The sequence below is a fragment of the Solea senegalensis genome, unplaced genomic scaffold (genome assembly GCF_019176455.1).
Source record: "Solea senegalensis isolate Sse05_10M unplaced genomic scaffold, IFAPA_SoseM_1 scf7180000015887, whole genome shotgun sequence".
Lineage (NCBI taxonomy): Eukaryota > Metazoa > Chordata > Actinopteri > Pleuronectiformes > Soleidae > Solea > Solea senegalensis.
This window is the reverse complement of record NW_025321495.1, coordinates 1-24,593: the sequence shown is the minus strand read 5'-3', so window position 1 is coordinate 24,593 and position 24,593 is coordinate 1. Positions and strand designations below refer to the sequence as shown.

Below are 24,593 nucleotides of genomic sequence, written 5' to 3'. Positions count from 1 at the left end.
GCGTCCCAATTCTCAGAAAAACCTGTAAACACGTTCTTTAAAAGGAACATTCTGTAAAACCTGAGAAAACAATGTAAACCTCGAGCTTTTCATGATAACCACCCCGCAAGCACGCACTCGCCATACAGTCATGATCCTGAGAAGATCTTGGATTAAGAACTTTAATCCTGAACCATGACGTCCGTCGCACGGTCAAGTCCATGTCTCTGCTCCTCCACCTACAAAATGTGCGGTCGGTCGTAGTGACTTCGGTTGTCCTCTGGGAGGGGCTCAGCGTTTGGCTCCTCCCCCTCCTCCTCCTCCATACAAAAGCACTCGGTCTTCACAGAGTCGTCGTCTGTCCCGTGTCCCGTGGACATCAACCCCACAGCCTCCAGGTCCTGACTGCTGTCCTCTAAAAGTCGTCCGTCCGTGTAGAGCGACGCGAATGGAGGCGGCTGCAGATACACACCGCCACCCGCATCAGCACTTCCTCCTCCGCCCGTGTCACCACTTCCTCCTCCTCCGCCCGCGTCACCACTTCCTCCTCCTCTGCCCGCGTCACCACTTCCTCCACCCTGACAGTCTCCGCCCTCGGAGCAGAGTGACGGACTCCTGCTGCCGTGGATGAGCACAGTCACGCGGTGGAATTCTTCTCCGGTCACCGGGAAAAAGTGTCGGCCTCTGTCGGGATTTGTCAGGACCTGCGAGACAAGAGGACGACAGGCGTCACAGGAGAGGGCGGCCATTTTGTAGTTATTGCGGCAAGACAGACATGATTACGCTATGCTAAGCTAAGCTAAGCTAAGCCAGTTACCGGAACAGGGAGCGTGGGTTTGGGGAAGGGCTTCAGTGACCACGCCTTCACCGCATAGATGCTGATGGACACAATGAGGACAACGAGGACGAGGACGACCAGCAGAACTGTGGTCACCACGATGTGAGAACCTGTGGGAAAAACATGTGATCATGTTTAGCTGCTGCAAAGCGCCACACGCTGGCTCCTGCAGGTTACTGCGGGCGACACTGACCTGGCGTGTGAGCGCAGATGCGCTCGGTCTCCTTGAACAGCACATATTCCACGTTGTTGCCGTAGTCCAACCGTCCTCTGAGCGTGACGCACTTCTCCACGTCGTCCGACACACTGAGGTCGTACCTGCAGACGATCTGAGTCGACCGACAGACAGTGTGTGCGAGCGCCCCCTGCAGGGCAAGAACCACACTGAGCCAGAGTTTCTTTACCTCACTGATCTGAACGTCAGTGATACAAAGTGACCACACGAGGCAGCAGAGGAGCAGCCGCTAAAACCTCTGATATTCTCTGTGGACTTTGGTGTGTGAGAGTGAGTGAGCGTGTGTTTCACAGTGAAGACAAAGACGAGAACAGTCTTTACTAAAACACTGAACCTGGTCTGAGACGACAGTGAACTCGATGAAAGCGTCGCCGTTCCTCTTAGAATTCCTCAGCTCTGTGTAGAAGTGGAAGGGATTGTGGAACGTGACGGCGGTCGCCGCCTCCTCTGCTGCCACGTTCACAGGAGGGAAATCTAACGCACCTGGAAAGAAACGTTGAAAGTTTCACGTATTTTGTTTTTAGCAGGAAACTCAAAAGTCCTTCTTCTCATAATCTCAGGATGTGGACACAGAAACGGTTCCTCAGTAATTAAACCCATGCTTTTCCCGCTGTGACCTGACAAAATGGCCGCCACATGAGTTGACGTGTCACTTACAGGTGACGTGAGCCTTCTTGAGGCCGTTGAAGGTGAAAGAAGGCGTGTTCACAGACAGGGACCGTTCCCCGCCCTGTACAGCTGTGACTGTGACGTACATAAAGCCCATGTAATGCAGATCACTCTGCCAGATGTAATGAGTCAGGTCGTACTCGTGCTCCGTGGTTTCATTCTCAGACCCAGCACTGAAAGAAAACAACACTGTGACACATACACACACACACACGCGTGTGCATGTGTCTCACACACAGAGTGAGAGTGTGTGTGTGCGTGTCAGAGGCGTCTCACCCGTCAGAGCCTTGGATTCTCACGTGGAAGCGAGTTTGTGGCTGTTTGTCACTGTACGTCCACCTCACTGTGACGTGAAGGTTTGTGCAGAACACACTCACGTTTGTCGGAGGTGGAACTGTAGAGAGAGACAGACAGACAGAGACAGAGGGAGAGAGAGAGAGACAGACAGACAGAGACAGAGGGAGAGAGAGAGCCAGACAGAGACAGAGACAGACAGACGGTAAATTATCTGTATTTATGTGCATTATTTGTCATATCTGCTTTGGAACGTAAACATGTTTCATATGTCAATAAAGCATTTTGAATTGAAATGAGAGAGACAGACAGAAAGAGAGACAGACAGAGGGACAGTGTGTGTGTGTGTGTGTGTGTGTGTGTGGTCAAAGGTAACAGGGAGCGGCTGCAGTCGCTCCTCCAGTTTGACTTGATTGTTTTTCCTCAAACAGAAATCACATCATGTCACTTTGTCATGACAGAGTAATGTCGATTAAGAACACAACAGATTGTAAAGCACTCACTCTCCCACACCAAAGTCCACAGAGAACATCAGTGACAGGAGCTGCTGCTCCTCTGCTGCCTCGTGTGATCACTTTGTGTCACTGAGGTCAATCTGAACTCAGTGATGGAGACAGCAGTGGATCAACAACTGCTGTGTGTGTGATGTTAAAATCACTGATTTTCTCTGTGGACTTTGGTGTGGGAGAGTGTGTGTGTGTGTGTGTGTGTGTGTGTTTGTGTGTGTGTGTGGGAGAGAAGACAGTTGATTACTAACATATAATCCATGAAAACTTCAATTAATATTCACTCAAAAACACATGGTTTCTCCAATCTGTTGTTGTGTCTTCACTACAGTGAACTTACTTCATTTAAAGACAAAGTGAAAGTTGTAAAGCACTCCCCACCCCCACACACACACACACACTCACTCACTCTCCCTCCCACACCAAACCTCACAGAGAAAATCAGTGATTTTAACATCACACACACACACGAGTTGTTGATCCTCTGCTGCCTCCATCCGAGTTCTAATGTCTGATTTTGTAAATTCAGCTTTTAAAGTCCTTCATTTAAATTGACCTCAGTGGCACAAAGTGGCCACATGAGGCAGCAGAGGACCAGCAGCTGATGTGTCCCCACGAGCTGAAATCACTGATTTTCTCTGGAGTGAGTGCTTTACAAACGTTCTTATTCTTGATATAAAGTAGTTTTAAGCTAATGTAGATTTTATTAAGTTTTAACAATTTTTTTAGCCCCAAATATCGTTTCACTTTTGTTTATTTGTGACGCCATTTTAAAAGATTTCTGTCACATTTAAAACGTTGAGTGTAAGTGACGTTCGTCTAATATTGTGAATATTATACAGTAAATGACAGATACATGTGTTTAAACTCACCAATCACAGCAGAGGCAGCGCTGAGGAAGAGAAGGGCCGTGGACGCAGCATCCAGCCGCATGTTTCCCTGTCAAAATTCCAAAAATCCCTCTTTAACTACATAATTAACGCACAAAAACGGAGAAAATCGTCACCTGAACGCGTCGTTATCCGAAAAAGCGTCGTTTCGCAACCACACCGGAAGTAGGTTTTTCTTTTATCTCTCGATACAACAGAACGAGCGGCCAGCGCGTGCACATCGTTCGCCTACACTTCATGTGTTCACTCACCTTTAGGTTTCATCCGCAGTAGGGGGAGGAAGTGGAAAACCCACACCTGTTTGACATCACCGGAAACACCCGCTTCAAAATAAAGGTTAAAGAAACAAATAAAAGACTACACAGAATATTGTTTTATTTATTTAAAGTGAATCCAAATGTATTTCTATAGCACATAGTGCTGTACATCCCATAAATACATAACACGAGACAGGAAATGAAAACAATGTGAACTAAAAACAAAAAAAAAAGAAAGAAAAGAAAACCAAAAAAACACAGAAACAAATGAAATTCAATGACAGGGAAATGCGTTTGTGTTTTTAATTACCGTTAAAAATCAAACCATTCCATTAGATTTCATGACCATTTTATTGTGAAGGCCACAAATTTAACTTCCGGTTATGTATTTCCACAGGTAAAGCTGCTTCCCGAGGAAAAACTGGTCATTGTTGCCACCTACTGTGAATTAAGTGTATGTGTTTATTAAGAAATGAATGCTTTTGTTTTGTAAGCATGTTTAAAAGCACTTTTATTACCTTAATCTTTGTGAAGTGAAAATAAAAAAAAATAAAAATGAAAATTCAGTTCCATTTTCACCAACGTCTCAAAACTGCGACCTTTTGGTAACTTTTCATCTTTGATGTGTCACGTACAAATTGATAACATTTTTACGTTGTTACGATTATCGCGCTTAGACGAGTTTGTTCGTTTATGAAAATGTTCTAATCGCCAAGATGGATGCTAAATTTGACAATGGCCGACTTCCTGTTGGGTTGACGTTTGGGTCCCAAGAGACTTTTCCATTCATCTTGGGCTGCGACGAGTTTCCACCAGGGTTCGTGAAATTTGGTGTAACTCAGTTTCTGCTTTGTATAACTACTGAAACTAGAAGTTAAATACAAACATGTATTTTATTTTTCTTAAGAAGAACTCATAAAACAAAGAGTCAAATCAAAACCTGTATTTATGTTATATATAAAACAAACTACTGAGAACATAATGCATAACATTATTTTATTTACAAATCCCTGAACCTGCTGCAAATTGTTCACACAGGAAGTCGTCAAATTGGGTTTCAGACGTTTTACAACCAAACAGGAAGTAAAAATCTGTCAACTTCCTGTTTTTTCTCTCTCTCTGGGTTCCACAGAAAACAGAGCAACGCGGTGAGCGCTCGATTTCATGATGTGTTGCAGTCCCACCCCCTCACCACAAGATGTCACTAACCCTCACACACTGGACCTTCAAGTAAGTCAACCTCTCACGACCGTGGACAGTAATCCTCTGTGTGTGACTGTGTGTGTGTGTGTCTGTGACTGTGTGTCTGTGACTGTGTGTGTGTGTCTGTGACTGTGTGTCTGTGTCTGTGTGTGACTATGTGTGTGTGACTGTGTGTAGGTGTGTGTGTGTGTGTAACACAACAACAAAATCGTTTGCTGACAAATTAAAAAGTACAAATTCTTTGAATCATTTCTATTATTCTTCTTATTATGATTCTACTTAAAAGGTGAAAACAGACAAAAAGTCACTGCCACGAGTAGAACATGCTTCACTTTATTATGGCCATTAACGGCAGGCAGCTCGTGTGAGACGGGATTATATGCTGCAGTGACTCCTAAAGCAGATTGAGATTATTGGCATTGATCGAGTGGATAATCTTGGTCTTTCTTTCCATTGCAACCACCTGCGAGGAGGTCGTTGACCCTGCAAATGAAACACAACACACTCTCACAAAGTCTGACGGTGGATTCAAACGCAGACACTCGATGAAAACACAGATGCAGAAACTTACATTTGATTTAATTCCTGGAGCTTTGATACATTGTAGTTCATGAAGTCAAATCCATGTTCACTGTGGAAATATTAGAGCAACAGATTCAATTACAAACTGTGTAAGAGTGACCTTCTTCTTCCAGCCTGAGGCTTTTTGTTGCATGACCTTCTCCTTCCTGTGCTTTTGTTAGGATGTGTAATAATATCAGGGAGTGGACGATTTTTCCTCCAGTCAAAAACAACAACAACAAAGAAGTAAAAAAACATTTGCCTCCATAATAAAAACATTCTCATAAACCTGTGAGGTGAAACTTATGACACAAAAAGTCCAAAATATGAGGTAAATCATTAAAATGATTAGAATTATGAGACATTTGATAAAAAGTGAAATATGAGATTCAAATAATGAGTTAAGATGTAATAATCGTGACAAAATAATGACCAAAACACAACAATTATCTAATAGAATAATAGAAGAAAGGCCGAAAGTATGACTATGTGACAAATGATCAAAAATCTGGACAAATTCATCACATCAATATAAAAACTTAACAACACACACGTATCTAAAATGTCTACATCATATTTGTTAAGCACAAACAATGTGTCATGTGACCTCACGGTGAAGAAAAAAAACAACTTACAGAAGATTCGTCAAGACGCCAAGAGCACATTCAACATCATCGGTTATGTCGTCGTCAATAAACTCTGTGAAGACGACGAGAAAACACGTGATTTACAGGAGAAACCACTCACTCACTCACTCACTCACTCACTCTCCCACACCAAAGTCCAGAGAGAAGCTGCTGCTCCTCTGCTGCCTCATGTGGTCACTTTGTGTCACTGAGCTCAATTTGAGTGAAGGATTAAGACATTTCAACTTAGTGATGGAGGCAGCAGCGTGTGTGTGATTTTACAGTGAGATGAAGACGTGAACACAGCAGTAACTGAGTGAATGTGGTACTCACTGTTGCAGTGGATGTTACAGTGGTCGATGGAGGTGGAGTCTGAGGAATCGTCTCTGCAGAAGAGTCGGTTACTGAGATGGAAAAGGCCGTATAATGTCTCGCCCCCCTGTGGCCCCGCCTCTTTCCAGTCGGTTCGCATGCCAACCTCGGGATTTGCCTTACAGATCACTAAACAGGGTCAAATGTGTTAATATAGAGAAAGTTTTACACAGTTAAATGACTATAAAAGTTCAATGAGTCACCAAATAAAATGAGCAAAAACAGATTAAAATAAGAATTATTATAAATAAATAAAACAAAAGACTAGGTCAACGGGTATTAAAAACCAAAGCAAATGCAAAGATTTATAACTTTTATAATATTAGCAATATGTTTTTAATTATATATGTACATAGGTATGTGTATATATAGAGTGTATATATATACACATACATATATGTATACATACATATATACATATATAAATCACACAAACTGCTTTGCATTATTAGTAATTATTGGTCTCCAGGTCATTGGAGTTTCACTGTCCTGTCCTCAATGTCTTTACTGTCTCAGCTGTCAAAAGAAGTGACCGGTACTCACCCTTGGCCCTGAGGTTCTGGTCCGAGAATTTACTGGGGATGAGGGATCTGTCCTTGATGACATTGTTCACGTCACATATGGTCACAGTCTTACAGTCGGCCAGACCACAGGTCAGCACTGAGAGCACCAACACCACCACACTCTTCATCTTCACTCGGGCTTCTGCCTCTGTGTGTGTGTGTGTGTGTGTGTGTACATATATGATGTGGCTGTCACTGACCAATCACAGCGCACCTGTTGCTCTTTTGTTCTGGCTCAGATAAAGAAGCGCTCCCTCCGGCACAGACCATTGGACAGCACTGTGCCACATTCCCAAAAAGTGGCGTTGGGTTTCTGAGCTGTAAGGAGGTCGAGGTTTGTGTGTGTGTGTGTGTGTGTGTGTGTGTGTGTGTCTGAAAACATGTCTTCTCATTTACAGGTTACACCTACATCCTGATGAAAAGAACAAGAGACCTAAACCACAGGAGGAGACAGTTTGTCTCCCCAGAGGTGATCTATCTATCTATCTATCTATCTATCTATCTATCTATCTATCTATCTATCTATCTACCAGTTCATATGTTGCTATGGAAACAGATTCATTCTGGTGAGTTGAGTAAAACATTTTATTGGAAGGAAAAGAAAAAGAAAAAGAAAAAGAATCATCATTGACCAGAAGATAACATGGGTTTGTTTTTCTTTATTGTGGATTATAGTGGAAAATATCACCAACAAATTTTGATTTGATGAAATTTTGATGTTCATTATCATTGTCAGCTCCAGTGATGAAAGACTAGAAGAAGAATGTGAGATGAACACATGAAGTCATGAAGACATCGTGGGTAGGAAGCACCAGCGGCTCCTCATGGGCAGTTGAAGGAAGGAACGCGGTGACATGTGTGAGAAGCTCTCCTCAGCAAACGGCTGTCATGAACAAGAAAGATAAGCTGTTGTTTGTCTCATGGAGATACAATATACATGTTATTCGTGTTATTTATGTTTACAGTACATTCTACTGTTACACTGTTGAAACTATACAAAGAGAAAATTGTAAATCTGGTGAATTGAGCATGTTTGGCCACCAGGTGGCCTAATGGTGCAATTGAAATGGTACATTTTGACATGGTTTTCAGCAGCTGTCCCTGAATACACCAGACTCTTCTGTCTTCAGGTAACCATCACAACCACTCTGAAGATTTGGGTAACAATCCTGCGTGTTCCACATGAACTGCAATGCTAGCTTTGTCGAGATAACAACACTGAGTAACTTTTCAAGGCTTGAGAAGGTGTGTTTTCACTCTGATGATTGATTTGGGGTGAACTTACTACCAGGCGTCGGTCTTCACGAAGCACTTGATGTCATCTGTTATGTCATCATCGGTGAAGGCTGTGGCGGAACAAGTCACTGTTATTCATTTGCAAAACAAATAGACTGTGTACTGTGTAATTCTCTGTTGCAAAGACTCACCGAGGCAGTCTGTTCTGCACTTGTTCCTGGTCCTACGGTAACCTGAATCACAGAAGGTACTGTCTGCCAGCTGGAAGAGTCCGTAAAACCCCTTGGACAGACGTGGTCTCCTCTTTCTGGGCCTCCATTGACGATACGATCGCTTTGAACGGGTCCCACTCTCCTTGCTCTCCTCATCCTCATCTGATACCTCACTGTCCTGCTCATCGCTTTCCTCATCCTCGCTCTCGTCACTCGCCTCGTAGCCCTCGTCTTCATCTGACTCCTCACTTTCTTCACCTTCCAGCAGTTCCTCCATGCTGCTGGTCATCTCCGATGATTTGGACTCACTGCTGACGGAATTGACATGCCGCTTTTGTCTGAAGCCACGAGTGATTCGGGTGATTTCAAGGGTTGATTTTAAAGTTGTTGGTTCAGTGGTTGCTGATTCTGGAGGAGTTGTAGCAGAGGTTATTTCTGTGGTTGTGGTTTCTTCAGTGAGTGGCTCCAGAGTTGATGTCTCAGTGGTCGTTGGTTCTGTCATTGACACCGTGGTCGTCGGTTCTGTCGGTTCTGGCTCCACAGACGTCGGTTCTGTCGTCGGCTCGATTGATGTCAGTTCTGTCACTGGCTCCACGGTCGTCGGTTCTGTCGCTCCACGGAAGTCGGTTCTGTCGCTGGCTCCACGGCGCCGGTCCTGTCGTCGACTCCGCAGACATCGGTTCTGTCACTGGCTCCACGGTTCTCGGTTCTGTCGTTGACTCCACGGACGTCAGTTCTGTCGCTGGCTCCAAGGACATCGGTTCTGTGGTTGACTCCGCGGACGTCGGTTCTGTCGCTGGCTCCAAGGACGTCGGTTCTGTCGTTGGCTCCACGGTCGTCAGTTCTGTCGTTGGCATGGCTGTTGTTGTTCTGCGTTTACCGAAGATTCTGACCAGGTCAGTGTTCAGACGGGATCTTCTGTTCACTTCACAGATTACTTCAGGGAACCAATGAAGAAGCAGGAAGAACACAAGGACAAGGACATAAAGGTTAAGAGGTGAAATGTTCCTCCTTTAACATCCACCTCAGTTACACTTATTAGACATGTTATGGTTTATTTATCATTCTCACATATTTCCAGGATTCTTTCCTTGACTATTTTCAAATGTCTGGGCAGAACGATCGCCCTCCCAAGTTCTTCCTTCAGCTCACATCTGGAGACGACGCGGGCCTCGGACAGGCCGGGCACCACGACTGCCACAGCCGCCACCAGCACCAGCAGCAGTGTCAGCTTCATTTCACTCCTTCTGTCAGAGTGAAGTCATTGTTGTGTCTTTAATTTGAAATTTCAGCCTCAAACATGAAAAAAAAATATGGAAACATAACAGAAAAATAAAAGATTTTTAGATTTTGGAATCATAAGTATATTTTGAAATTATAAATAGATTTTGGAATCATAAATAGGTTTTGGAATGTTAAGTAGATTTTGGAATTTTAAATAGATTTTGGAATTATAAGTATATTTTGGAATCATAAGTATATTTTGAAATTATAAATAGATTTTGGAATCATAAGTATATGTTGGAATTTAAATATATTTGGAATCATAAGTATATGTTGGAATTATAAGTAGATTTTGGAATTATAAGTAGATTTTGGAATTTTAAGTAGATTTTGGAATCATAAGTGGTGGAACAGTTAGCCGCTTCCTTTTCCTCAAATGTTCATGTGAATTTAAAAAACATTGAGTAGTTTTTCTTGTTAGCAGTTGTTGTAACAGATGAAATGATTGACCTGATTTACACGACAGCATCAGATAATGTTTGGTCCATCTTTTGATTGAAATGAACATAATTGTCCCTTTGCTTTGACACATTCAGCCTCAAACACAGCAATGAGTAAAAGAGAAAAATAAAGACTCACCTGGTGTGTTTGTGTGTGTGTGTCGTCTGATGGTCGTTTTCCTCTCAGTGTCTGCAGGTGAAAATGTGAAAAAGTGAGTTTATATAGCATGAGCTGCACCAGTGGAACAACCTGTTCTACTGTTGAACTTCCTTCATGGAATGGGGAACTGAATAAAGCACAAAGAATCATTCTGTCATCATTTGTCCAAATGACACATTCTTCAAATAAAAAAACACATGGTGACATTTAAGAGTGATGAACTGCACCTTTACTGACATTTACTCTTTGTGTTGGTGTTGGCGTTGGGTTGTCATTGGGTTGGGGTTGACATTGGGTTGGTGCTGGCGTTGCTGTTGGTGTTGGCATTGGCATTGGGTTGGTGTTGGGTTGTCGTTGGTGTTGGGTTGGCATTTGGCGTTGGGGTGTCATTGGTTTGGTGTTGGGTTGGCGCTGGCTTTGGTGTTAGAGGTGTTGGGTTGGCATTGGGTTAGCGCTGGTGTTTAGGTTGGGGAATTGGTGTTGGCAATTGGTGTTGGGTTGTCAGGTTGGCATTGGTGTTGGGTTGTCAGCAATTGCATTGGTTGGTTGTTGGCATTGGGTTGGTGTTGGCATTGAGTTGGTGTTGGTGTTGGGTTGGTGTTACATTGGGATTAATCACAACAATAACACATTAGCTTCTCGTGATCACATGATCGACACAAACACTTTTACTCTGCAACATCGTGACAGATTATCACGCTATAAGAACATGCAAACAGCATTGGTGTTCAAGCATTGCGAGTTTGTCCAGGTTCTTGTTTTTTTGTCATGTCACACTCGGACACTTTACACACACACACGCACGCACACGATTCAGGGAACAATGCTGAAAGGAAATGTGGTCGTAAAGTTCACAGTGAGAGAGAAAACCTGTTTGGATGAAATGCTGGGACACAGCAGTGATGCTGAGGTGTACGTCAGTTTCATTGTTCAAAGACACTTAGTCACTGTCACTGAGAGATGTGGGTTTTTTCCCCATGACTCAGCAGCTTTTTTGCATGCATACGGCACTATTTTCGAAATCGACAGCTAAGATTTTATTGATCTCCTGCCCTATAATGAACCAAAACCTCTGTATTTTCCAACAGGACCATAGTGAGATCACTCTCTTTTCCCCTGGGATCGTCAGCCTGCCGCTCCTCATTTTCTTTATTTTTGTTGTCTAGTGTTCTGCACTAGACAACATGCACCATATATTGGACATGACGGCTGCTAAGGCAGCTGCTTTAGCTGACGATTACATTTTGATACATGATGGAGTTGGTCCTGCTGTTCATGGTGGAAGGCACAGGGACAGTTCCTCAGTGGGTGGTGTGTGGTCTGGGTGCCCTGTAAGACCAGTAGAACAGCAGAGGAATGAACGTGGTGCATGTGAGTCTGACAAAGTTTGTAACTATTGTCGTAAGCGGGGCCACTGGAGGCGTGATTGTTATGCTTTAAAGTCCAGGTCTAAGCCCCCTGAGTCCAGCTTTACGCCCAAACCGGCATTGTTCATTGCGCCAGTGGAGTTGCTGACAGGTAATGAGGCAAAATCACAGGTATCAGGCTTACGTCTTTTGAGCCTTTCATCAGTGAGGGACACTGCTGCTTGGTCATTCATTCCTGTGCTTGGGATGGGGATGGGGATGAAAGTCCTGTGGGTGCAGCAGCATAAAATGATGTTGTCTTATAATCTCTTTCACGGTAACATGGTGGTTGGTGTGTGCCCGGCTTTGCCCTTGGATGGGATTGAAATGATTCTGGGTAATGATATATTCGGTAGCAGAGTGTGGGCTGATGTTCCGCCTCCTATCGTCGTTCTGGTGCCCTCGTTAGCAGTGAACCTGATTAAAACTAGAAGGAGTTCCCTGATTTGCTGATTGGGAGTTCCCTATTTACAGCATGCACTGTGACACGGGCCATGGCTCGCGTACAGGCTGACAGAAATTCTGCAAAAGAGGTTGACAGTTCACTGCAGCATGGTGTAACATGTCCTGATGCCCCTTGGTGTGTCTCTTGCAGTGAGTTGGTGGAAGAGCAGCAGGCAGATGGTTCCCTCAAGGCTTTGCTGGAGATGACATGTCCTATTGGTGAGGTGGAAAATCATGCTCAGTGTTATTTTGTTGATAATGGAGTGTTGATGAGAAAGTGGGTGCCTCAGTGGGAACATTTTGTTGGTGACCCTGTTTACCAAGTTGTGGCGCCATCTAAGTTTCGCAGTTTGGTGTTGCACATTTCCCATGACGAGTGTGGTCACTTGGGTATCAGGAAGACGTATGACCGCATCTTGAGGTATTTCTTTTGGCCCCGACTGAAAAAAGATGTGTCAGTCATGCCATACATGCCAATTTACCAGCAAGCCTAATCAGACCCTGAAGCCTGCTCCTTTGTTCCCAATACCAGTTATAAGTCAACCTTTTGAGCATCTCATTATTGACTGTGTGGGGCCTTTGCCTCCTTCGAGATCAGGAGCTTGTTATCTGTTGATATCCAGCTGCCTATCCACTGCGCACGATTACAATCAGGTCAGTTGTTCGTGCTTTGTCACAGTTTATGTCCGTCTTTGGTGTTCCCAGGCTGATCCAATTGCAGATTTTAAAGCAGTTGTGTGTTAAGCACAATCAAGCATCCGCCTACCACGCACAAAGTCAAGGCGTTCTGTAATGTTTTCACCAGACATTAAAGGCAATGTTGCATGCATACTGTGTTCAGTTGAAGGGTGACTGGGAAGAGGGCTTACCGTGGCTGGCCACAGGTTCATTCCCAACGATCTCGTGTCTGGCCACACTGAACGAGGCCCTTTGGCTCTTTTTCGGGATAAGTGGAGCGACACGGAGCCACCACAGAACCTTCTTGATTAGGTAAGTGGTTTTCGGTACAGGTTGTACAAAGCCCAGGAGGTGGCAAAGAGCAAGCTGGCTGGTGCACAAAACAACATGAAAAAACGTTATGACTGGTGGGTTGAAAATCGTGTGTTTCTTTCAGGATATCAGGTTCTAGTACTTTTGCCTATTGTAACATCTCCATTTCAGGCTAAATTTTCTGGCCCTTACTCTGTGGTTAAAAAGTTGTCTGACCAGAATTATCTGATTGCTACTCCAGACCGTAGGTCCTCTTCTCAACTGTGTCATGTCAATTTATTGAAACCATACTTTGTTCGTGCACAGGAGTCAGATGATCAGGAGGTAAAGCTGAAAGATAACAGACAATCCAAGCCAGCAGGCTTTTGTCAGGTGGGAAGCTGGTCACGGGCACTCCCAATCAGCAATCACAGCAACCTGCAACACACACACACACACACACACACACACACACACACACACACACACACAGAGACTGGACACAGGAAGGGCTGACTGCCATAACAATCAGCATCAAACCTATGGTGTTGTGAGGGAGATATATGAGCTCTGTGTAAAATCTTGTGTTGTAGCTTCAAATCTATTACAGACACTTAAAGCTGTTGCACCCTCCCAAGCATCATGCCATTGGTCATTTGTAATTTCTACATCCAGTTCTTTTCCCCTGATTTGTTTCAAGTGAAGAGTGCTTATGTTACCATAGTCTCTGAGAATATATAAAGCTTATAGATTTAGGCTTCTGAAGTGGAGTGGCTCAGTGGTTAAGACCCTGTGAGCAAAGACTTCATGGTCGCAAGTTCAACTCCACTCCTGGCAGATTGTACTCAATTCCCTTGTAAGTCGCTTTGGATAAAAGTGTCTGCTAAATGACATGACATGTAATATAACAAAAAAGCAGTTTCTCTATGCAAGAATAACTTTGATTGAAGGGTAGTGTCGTGCTTCTGTTTACATAGTCCCTTATCTGCAGAGCAAAAAAAATCTTGTTTCTGAATTTCATATTTCTCTGCTAATTGCGTAAAGACAAAGTGGGTCCATCAAATAAATCACACAAATTAGAAATGCCTTTAGTTACCCAGATTCGAAAACCACTGTCTGTTGTACCTGGCAAAAAATCAAGATGATCACATATTGGAGTTAGAATTGAGGTGATTTGTGATCTGCCTTCTATTCTCCTTATAGTCCGCCATATTTTAGGTGGGTTAGATGCACGGAAAGAAGCAGGAAAGAGGAAAATATCATACCAAGGATCAGATTTGGCCATACGTGATTAAACAACACACTGTTCAATACAATACAGGCAGATGTGATCACTGTGGGCAGGAGAAAACAGCTCAGCATGTTCTAACTCAATGTCAGAGAGAGAAATTATTCAATTATTATGAAAAGTTGAGAGACATTGGAGAGGAATTAGATGTGTGTGTGTGTGCATGTGTGAATAAGCATATGTATGTACATTATTATTAATATACATATATAAGTATTTGTATATATATATATACATACACATATACATATGTGTATGTATATTATGTACTAATAATGTATTTATATTTATTCATTTTGAAGTAATGGTTAGATCCACACTCCATACCAGATGGTGGCGGTAGTGCGCCAAATCGTTCTCTGCCAAAAAAGAAAAGAAGAAGTATGTCTTGGTTCACTCGGGAGGATGCTAGCTTGTTAACAACTAACTTACAGGAGTATTTTCTCCTCATTCCACTGTTTTTATTCATGTCACTTTCAAATTCAAAACCGCTGCTCCTGTTCTAACACTGTTAGCTTCTGTCAGCGGTTTGACCCTGTTAGCTACTGTTAGCTCCCGTTCGATCCCGTTAGCTACTGTCAGATCCCGTTTGATCCGGATCAGGAAAAGCGGTCGATGTTAGCAGTTAGCGCGGCTCACAGCTAACGAGTGTGGAACAGAATGATGAAACGCAGCTGTATGAACCAGGATAGACTTATAATCTCAGATCATTCAGAGAGGCGGACTGAAGACAGAGCCTCTTTATTGGACTGTCACACAGGTAAGAGGACACGATGATGAAACTCAAACATCTTTCATTGTTATTATTGTTATTGTTGGTATTATCATTATTATTGTTATTGGCATTATTATTATTAATAATAATAATAATAATAATAATAATAATAATAATAATAATCTCTCCTCAATCAGTCCGATACAGCAGCTTGTTAATACATTGATAATGTGCTGGAAAATGAAAGCTAATGAGTGTCAAACTAATACTGGCTTCCTCGTTTATGGCAGCGACGGGAAACTGAAACAGTTCAAATCTGAAGCAACATTATTGTAGAAATAATTTTAATCGATTTTGAAACTTTAGAAATAATTCTAATATGATGCATCAAAGTCACCTAAATCACATTGGACAGGGAAACGTGTGTGGACACTCGGATTTGTATGACACTATATTATCTCTTGTGGAAACGTCTGCAGAGAAGAAACTTTCACAACAACATACGGAGCTGGACCCAACATGGCGAGTTTTACCGTTAACTTCTCATCATGCAAAAGTGTCCCTGGAAGTGGCTCTCATCCGTACTGAGCACTCACTGTGATTAACTGGGATTAACTGGGATTAACTGGGATTAACTGTGATTCTTGCCAAATTGTGCCCAACAGCGGTTACGTGTTGTGGTTTCTTCTCTGCAGACATTTCCACAAGAGATAGTGTCGACACAACAGAGAGTGCAACACTGCTTTGAAAAGAAATGCCTGTTACTTCAATACTTTAATACGGTGACTTGCGGTGACTAGGGCTGTAATCAACCAAAGAAATTCTTGATCAACTGAAGCCCTGAAATTTTGACTAAAATCAGCTAATCTGGAGGGGGCACAAGACATCAGCACAAGAACTGTTGAGGAATATTTAGATGATTTGTCTCATGTCCTCGCACAGAGACACTGAACACAGGAGCTCAGCTTCGCGGCTGAGACACAGATACAGATAATATTAGACTAAAATATTAAATATGCCAATTCTGATAAGTTATACTCAAAACGAGTGGCGCAACCTAACACAGACAAGTTAGCTTAGCGTGTTATATGATATGCCAATGTTTGTAGTTGAGATGTGACATGAAAACTGCTGGCAAACTTTGCGTTCAACTTTTTTCCCGCCATCGATTTTTGTAAAATGCTGCCACACTGTGATGTCTTTGACGTCTGTGACATGGACGTTAGAGGACGACTGACTGTAGCTCAACATAAATAAAACCACCACACGTTCTTTAATCTATCTGTTAGTGGGTTGGGCTAATCCAAAATAGTGAAAACAAGGGAGGTGTTCTCTGAACACAGGCTGTTGCGTGTGAAACAGGGGCAAACACCTCCGTTTGCACTTGGTATTTTCCTACTGATGAAATCAAATGAATTGTAGACTGTATGAAATGAACACGGCAAAAAAAAAAAGGACCAATCAGAATTGTAGTCGAACCAAAACGTATGGACTCAAAAATTGACAGTGGACTAGGACTTTACTGCGCTCGTGAACACAGCAGAAGAAGATTTGTATGTTTTTAATGCAATGCATATATTCTGGGGGTAAATTTCTTCAGGTAAATAAATATTTTTACACCGTGTGTTTCATTGTTCCCTGCAGATGTCCAACATCTACTGGTGATCAAAGAAGAGGTTTCCACTGAGATGATCACCAGTCCAGATCAGGAGGACTTAGAGATTCTTCACATTAAAGAGGAGCAGGATGATCTCTGGACCAGTATTGAGGAAGAGAAGTATGAAGGACTGGAGAAGGCTGATGATGGGAAGTTCTCACTCACTGTTGTTTATGTTAAAACTGAAGATGATCCAGAGATTCCCCACATCCAAGAGGAGCACGATCATCTCTGGACCAAGAAGGAAGAAGAGCAGTCTCTTGAGGAGGTTGATGGCAACAAGTTCTCACTCACTATAGTCCAAGTGAAAACTGAAGATGATGAGGAGAACCCCCAGTCCTCACAGCTTCATCAAACTGAAGAGAGCAGAGAGGCGGAACCCCCAGCAACTGTCTCAGCACGACCAGTGAAAACAGCAGCTGGAGGAGATGACGAGATTCCAGACTCGTCTGAGACCGAATACAGTGATGACGAGATCGGAGCTCCTGGCCAATGTCAACCTCAGACACGTACGCCGAAAGTTCTGTCAGTAGAAAACTCATTCGATTGTGATTTCTGTGGGAAAACATTTACAAAGAAGACCAGTGTGAAGAGGCACATGATGGTCCATACTGGAGAGAAACCATGTAGCTGTGATGTTTGTGGGAAAAGATTCACACGCAAGTCTTTAGTCAAGATGCACATGATGGTCCATACAGGAGAGAAACCATTTAGCTGTGATGTGTGTGGGAAAAGTTTCACACAGAAGGGTTCTCTTTATGTGCACATGATGATCCATAAAGGAGAGAAACAGTTTGATTGTGATGTTTGTGGGAAACGGTACACAAACAAGGGTAATCTTAACAAACACAAGGTCGTCCATACAGGAGAGAAACCATGTCGTTGTGATATCTGTGGGAAAATGTTTAAGCATGAAAAAAGTTTTAAGATACACATGATGGTCCACACAGGAGAGACCCCGTTTAGATGTGATGTTTGTGGGAAAAGATTTGCATTTGAGCGTTTTCTTAAGACTCATGTAAGAGTCCATACAGGAGAGAAACCGTTTGACTGTAATGTTTGTGGGGAAAGATTTACACGAAAGCGTAATCTTGATGTGCATATGGTCGTCCATACAGGAGAGAAACCATTCAACTGTGATGTTTGTGGGAAAAAATTTATTCTCAAGGATCATCTGAACAAACACGCCGTGATCCACGCAGGAGAGAAGCCGTGGAGCTGTGATGTTTGTGGGAAAACATTCACACAGAAGTTTACTTATAATATGCACATGATGATCCATACAGGGGAAAAACTATTTGGCTGTGATATTTGTGGGAAAAGATATAGATTAAAGAGTTCTCTAAAAATGCATATGGTGGACCATACAAGAGAAAAACAGTTTGACTGTAATGTTTGTGGGAAGAAATTTACAAGGAAGAGTGACGTCAACGTCCACATGGTGGTCCACACTGGAGAGAAACCCTGGGGCTGCCATGTTTGTGGGAAATGTTTTACACAAAAGGGTTCTCTTAAAAAACACATGATGGTCCACACAGGAGAGAAACTTTAGAGCGGTGGTGTTTGATTCAGAGTGATGTTAACAGACGCATGATGGTCCACACAGGAGAGAAACTTTAGAGCGGTGGTGTTTGATTCAGAGTGATGTTAACAGGCATGATGGTCCACAGGAGAGAAACTTTAGAGCGGTGGTGTTTGATTCAGAGTGATGTTAACAGGCATGATGGTCCACAGGAGAGAGGTGGTGTTGATTCAGAGTGATGTTACATGATGGTCCACACACAGGAGAACTTTGGTGGTGTTGATTCAGAGTGATGTTAACAGGCATGGTAGAAACTTTAGAGCTGGATGTGGTGTTTGATTCAGAGTGATGTGATGGTCCACACAGGAGAGAAACTTTAGCGGTGGTGTTTGAGACAGACTGATGTTAACAGGCGCATGATGGTCCACACAGGAGAGAAACTTTAGTGGTGTTTGAGAGTGATGTTAACAGGCATGATGGTCCACACAGGAGAGAAATGCGGTGGTGTTTGAGACAGACTGATGTTAACAGGCATGATGGTCCACACAGGAGAGAAACTTTAGGCGGTGGTGTTTGAGACAGAGTGATGTTAACAGACATGATGGTCCACACAGGAGAAACTTTAGAGCGGTGGTGTTTGAGACAGAGATGATTAACAGGCGATGATGGTCCACACAGGAGAGAAACTTTAGAGCTGGTGTTTGATTCAGAGTGATGTTAACAGACGCATGATGGTCCACACAGGAGAGAAACTTTAGAGCGGTGGTGTTTGAGACAGACTGATGTTAACGCATGATGGTCCACAGAGAAACTTTAAGCGGTGGTGTTTGAGACAGAGTGATGTTAACAGGCGATGATGGTCCACACAGGAGAAAACTTTAGGCGGTGGTGTTTGAGACTGATGTTAGATGATGGTCCACAGGTTGGTGTTTGAGACAGAGTGATGTTAACAGGCATGATGGTCCACACAGGAGAGAAACTTTAGAGCGGTGGTGTTTGAGACAGAGTGATGTTAACAGACGCATGATGGTCCACACAGGAGAGAAACTTTAGAGCGGTGGTGTTTGAGACAGAGTGATGTTAACAGACACAGGAGAGAAACCCTGTAGCTGCAATGTTTGTGAACAAAGAACAGAGAAGTTCTCTTGTGTTGCATATGAGACTTCATTATATGAAGTGAGTGTGTAGACGTATATGTAACATTTAATATCTTGTCAGATATGAAGTGTTAACAAAAGACAAGTGTCTAATATGTGCTTGTTAGTGTCTTAAAGTTGATTATGCTTATATTAACACCTTTTAAATGTTCATCTTATTAACTTAACTAATAAGGTAGGCAGGCTCTGTTGTAGGCACTGGACAGTCTGACATCCATAGCTGAGCAACGCACACTCAACAGGCTCCTGTCCATCATAGACAATCCACACCATCCGCTATATTTATGAAAAAATGATTTGTATTATTAAAGGTGACATAGAATGCTTGTATCACACATATATGTTAGTTATGGAGGTCTACTTACATATATGAACTTGTTTTCATGGTCACACATATATGTTAGTTATGGAGGTCTACTTACATATATGAACTTGTTTTCATGATTAAAAACCTCCTAATCGCTGCAAACGAGCCGATCAAAATATCTCCTCACTGACGCTCTCGACAGCCGCGCTGTTTCAGACCAAAACCACACCCCTAGAATGTGGACTGTGTTGTGATTGGCCAGCCAACGAGCGCTTTCCCACTGTCCTGTGATTGGCCAGGTACCTGGAAGTGACGTAATAGATAGGCCAGCTCTCACATACACAGCTCCCCCTCTGGCACGGTGGATGCTCTGCATCTCAGCAGCTACAACCAGAGTAGTTCTTCTTCTTCTGCGGTTGAATGTACGCAACCGGATGTGCCCGGACTAGTGCCCGCACCAGGAGGCGCTACGGTGGTGAGAGGAGTGGTGAGGATTTCTGATGACGACATCAAATTAAGGAAGTGCCGATCCGCTTCGCAGAGCCCAGGAAAACAATACAACACTATTTTCTCAGCAGTGGCTGAACTGTTTGTTCTGAAACTTTAGGGTTTCATAAACGAGGTCATGACGCAGATACACACACACAAACGCAGCGTTAATTGGAGCTTCCGGTCTATGTGGGCTTTAAATCCTAAAGAGATTACACGTTCCATCAAAACCACCCAATGTTAAAATCTCCTGGCTCCGCCCCTGCACAGCTGCTGTGAGTTGTGTTGTAGTGAAGATGATACTCTGTAGACTGCACATCTATGCCCTTACACAGCCATTTATATTGTAATATGGCAATATGTTGTTACTTTGTAAAAACAATAAAGGTGTCTCTGTGAACATCCATCACCAGGGCTCAGATAAATAAAAGAAGCAGTAACTTTTTCTCTGTCACTTACCATCACATTGCAAATATCCAATTTAAATTTGTTATTTATGTCATTTTTTTTAATCCTTTATATATAATGTAACTAGATTTGTGTCACAATGGGTTTTTTTTGTCTCCCATTTGATGTTCAGAGTTTGCTGCGTTGTGACTCCATGGTGTTTGTTCCTTAAAAAACTGTTGGTCCATTTTCTGTCTGAAATCTCTTGGATCATGAGATGTCAACTCCAGTTCACCATGGACGCAGTCTGTCCTCAGAGTAATATCAGTAGTCCAGAGAGGCTACGGCATACTCCTCCAAATATGGATTCCCAGAACAGTCCCATCAAAATCGACAAATCCCTGTACAAGGGTAACTTTATGATACATAACTCATGAAAAATTTGGAATCAGATGAAATCGTATTTACAGGCCCCAGATATGGACAGGGATACACCAATTTGTAGCAATCACGCTTTCAAGCCTTCTGCTTCAGACCCAGTGTTTCCTCAATGGAGAGAGAAGGGAGTGAGATCTCTGAGCGATCTGTATCAGGGAGGACACCTGATGTCTTTTGAAAAATTGAAAATGAAATATAATCTACCAGTCTCGCATTTTTTTCCATTATCTACAGATCAGAAATTTTATAAAGACCCATGAATCAACACTGTCGGACATACCACAACACCCTACACTCAAAAAAAGAATTAGAATTACGGCAGGTAAAAAAGGAGCAATATCAAGTCTATATCAGATGCTCTTCAGTCAGAAAAACAAAGGTCTACATGGGAGTCTGAACTGGGAGTGCCCCTCTCCAAAGAATACTGGGAAACGAATATTCATCAATGCTCAATTAATGTAAGGCATAAACTAATTCAGTTCAAAATAATACATAGATTATACTACTCAAAGCAACACGTTAACAAGATGTATCCTAATGTATCAAAGTCAACTTTGGATGTGTTTTTGATTTGTACTCGAAGGCATTTAATAGGCTGTGTCGGTGGGTGTTTATACAGCAGTCTTTGTGTTTTGGTGCTATTTTGGCTAAAAGGCTTATTTTAAGACATTGGAAGTGGGAGAAACCTATGTATGGAGAAACCAGTCTTAAAATACCTGAAGGACTTGAGAGAGGTTGATGTTACAGTATGAACGATTTCTCGGAGTGATTCTATGATGATACTTCCTGTCATATACTGTTCATTTCATCGGATTTTTCGGTTTCGATTTTGTTCTGTGAGTTTCCGGCTCAAGTTTGCACTTTTTTGATTGATTGATGGATTGATTGATTTTTTTTTTCACTTTTTACAGTGCAGTACCCAGGTTGTGTGAAAGTCCGTCAGATTGTCTTATCCAATCCACTTAAGATCGATGATGCTGCCATGTTTGTTCGTTTTTATTCGTTTTATGTACAACTATGATTGCTTTATAAGTAACATTTATTCTACACAATGTATACTTGGCAATAAAAAGAATATACAAAAAAAAAGGATTCCCAGAGTTTCTGCAAATCCATATTTGTTGATAAACTCTGAATATGCAAATAAACAACCATTTATGAGGCGAACACTTAAAACATCCATCCCATAAAATGCTTATTCAGGGATCTGAGGACCCAGGTGACCTTTGTGGTCTGGATGGTTCATAGTGAGCCAGCAGCTCAGAAATGTATTGTGGGCCTAAACCATTCAGTGCTTTATAGACCAGCAGCAATATTTGAAAATCAGACGGTTCCATGTATTTGGTCGAAGTGAGAACACATGCAGCAGTGTTGTGAATCAGCTGCAGCTTTTTTTTATCTGTTGGCAACAGCTTCGCAGTCGTCTCATCAACTAGTTTGATAAAGGCCAGAGTTTCCAGATCCTGCCATGCCCTTTAAGTCTTTATTCTTTAGATGATAGGGACTGTTTTAATGTTTTAATTTTTAAAATCAGGTCAGAGTCTATGAAAATGCCAATTTCTTGCTTGGTTTTTGGGTTAGTAGTTAGTAAGTGTTGTTATGTGCTCCTTGGTTGCACTACTTGTATTTGTCTGATAAGAATAACTACTAAATCAAATTATAAAATAAAAATGTGCATTTTATTTTTGAAGAATAACCATTAAAACAAATATACAAACATGAAGTATATATAGACCCAAAGTGAAGGGAGAGGCGGAGCCTCCAGCCACTGGTTCTGCATGACCGATAAAAACAGAAGCGGATGTAACTCTAGACTCGTCTGCGACTGAAGACAGTGATGAAGATCGGAAGGATGTCGACCTCAGAGTCACGCACAGAGAGTTCAGTTTGACCGTGATGTTTGTGGGAAAACATTTACAAACACGTGGTGCTCCACACACGGGACAAACCATGGAGTTGTGATCTTCTCTTAATATGCATATGCGTATGTATAGAGTGGAGAAACAATTTGACTGATATTTGTGGAAAATTACGATGCTATGATATTAATAACTTGTGTTCCAGTGGACAGTGTGAGTCAAAGGACAAATACTGACACACACATGAGCTGTGTCTCAATCCTATGGAGTGTGTTATTTTAAAACTGCATACTTGTTTCCTGATGGTGACCAAAGAATGTTCTTATCATATCCATTTATCCCGTTTGTACATTTGCTTCTAGCCTTTCTGAGACGTTTGAAGTGAAGCTGCCATGTTATCTTGAATCTCTCATTACTAGCTGGCTGGATGGCAGCTAAAAAACAGATTGCCACATTTTGGAAACCTTCCCATTTACTTTTCCTCCAGGCCTCAGTCGAGACATACTTGTATACTTAAATACTGCTATAGAGTATTCATTCAGAAATCATGTGATGTGATATATATAGAGATGGATCAGGAGGTGGACTTATTTATTATTTATTTATTTATTTACTTTTAATAAAGTTTGTCTCATTTTGGACAACATACCAAAGTATGCCATATTTGTCTCATTTTGGACGACATACTAACCTATGACTTTTTTGTCTCATTTTGGACGATGTACTAAACTATAACAATTATGTCTCATTTTGGACGACATACTATACTTTGACTTATTTGTCTCATTTTGGACGACATAATGAACTATGACTTTTTTGTCTCATTTTGGACGACATACTAACCTATGACGTTTTTGTCACATTTTGGACAACATACTATACTTTGACTTTTTTGTCTCATTTTGGACGACATACTATACTTTGACATTTTTATCTAATTTTGGACAACATACCAAAGTATTACATATTTGTCTCATTTTGGACGACATACTAAAGTATGACTTCTTTGTCTCATTTTGGACGACGTACTATACTATGACTTTTTTGTCACTTTTTAGACGACATACTATAAAGTATGACTTTTTTGTCATATTTTGGACGACATACTAAAGTATGACATTTTTGTCTCATTTTGGACGACATACTATACTGTGACATTTTTGTCTCATTTTGGACAACATACTAAACTATGACATTTTTGTCTCATTTTGGACGACATACTAAAGTATGCCATATTTGTCTCATTTTGGACAACATACTATACTATGACTTTTTTGTCTCATTTTGAAAGACATACTATACTATGACTTTTTTGTCTCATTTTGGAAGACATACTTTACTATGACTTTTTTGTCTCATTTTGGACGACATGCTAAACTATGACTTTTTTGTCACTTTTTGGACGACATACTGAACTGCGATTTTTTATTTCTTTTTGGACAACATACTAACCTATGACATTTTTGTCTAATTTTGGACGACTTACTAAAGAATGACTTTTTTGACTGATTTTGGAAACATACTAAACTTTAAAATATTTGTATCATTTTGGACAACATACTAAACTTAGATTTTTTGTCTCATTTTGGACGACGTACAAAAGTATGACTTTTTTGTCTAATTTTGGACG

At 41.9% G+C, this 24,593-nt stretch overlaps 4 protein-coding genes across 4 annotated transcripts; 1 reads left to right on the top strand and 3 right to left on the bottom strand.

Moving 5' to 3' along the window:
* Positions 1-108: 108 nt before the first annotated feature.
* On the bottom strand, positions 109-3,672 carry ifngr1 (interferon gamma receptor 1). Its single transcript, XM_044017828.1, has 7 exons — positions 3,394-3,672; positions 1,998-2,115; positions 1,710-1,894; positions 1,387-1,535; positions 1,011-1,182; positions 797-927; positions 109-683 (listed from the first exon to the last, which is right to left on the bottom strand). Exons 1-7 carry the CDS (start codon positions 3,452-3,454, stop codon positions 219-221), a joined length of 1,281 nt encoding a protein of 426 aa, XP_043873763.1. The 5' UTR covers positions 3,455-3,672; the 3' UTR covers positions 109-218.
* A 1,516-nt stretch (positions 3,673-5,188) lies between these two features.
* LOC122762641 (alpha-lactalbumin-like) lies at positions 5,189-7,138 on the bottom strand. Its single transcript, XM_044017830.1, has 5 exons — positions 6,974-7,138; positions 6,392-6,559; positions 6,068-6,131; positions 5,443-5,502; positions 5,189-5,354 (listed from the first exon to the last, which is right to left on the bottom strand). The coding sequence occupies exons 1-5, from the start codon at positions 7,119-7,121 to the stop codon at positions 5,282-5,284; spliced, it is 513 nt and encodes a 170-aa protein (XP_043873765.1). The 5' UTR covers positions 7,122-7,138; the 3' UTR covers positions 5,189-5,281.
* Positions 7,139-7,632: 494 nt separating this feature from the next.
* On the bottom strand, positions 7,633-10,351 carry LOC122762637 (cell wall protein DAN4-like). The gene is made up of 6 exons (XM_044017825.1): positions 10,305-10,351; positions 9,513-9,688; positions 9,226-9,378; positions 8,421-8,975; positions 8,279-8,339; positions 7,633-7,876 (listed from the first exon to the last, which is right to left on the bottom strand). Exons 2-6 carry the CDS (start codon positions 9,676-9,678, stop codon positions 7,816-7,818), a joined length of 996 nt encoding a protein of 331 aa, XP_043873760.1. The 5' UTR covers positions 9,679-9,688; positions 10,305-10,351; the 3' UTR covers positions 7,633-7,815.
* Positions 10,352-14,805: 4,454 nt separating this feature from the next.
* LOC122762636 (gastrula zinc finger protein XlCGF57.1-like) lies at positions 14,806-18,456 on the top strand. The gene is made up of 2 exons (XM_044017824.1): positions 14,806-15,192; positions 16,792-18,456. The coding sequence occupies exons 1-2, from the start codon at positions 15,093-15,095 to the stop codon at positions 18,354-18,356; spliced, it is 1,665 nt and encodes a 554-aa protein (XP_043873759.1). The 5' UTR covers positions 14,806-15,092; the 3' UTR covers positions 18,357-18,456.
* The last annotated feature ends 6,137 nt before the right edge of the window (positions 18,457-24,593 follow it).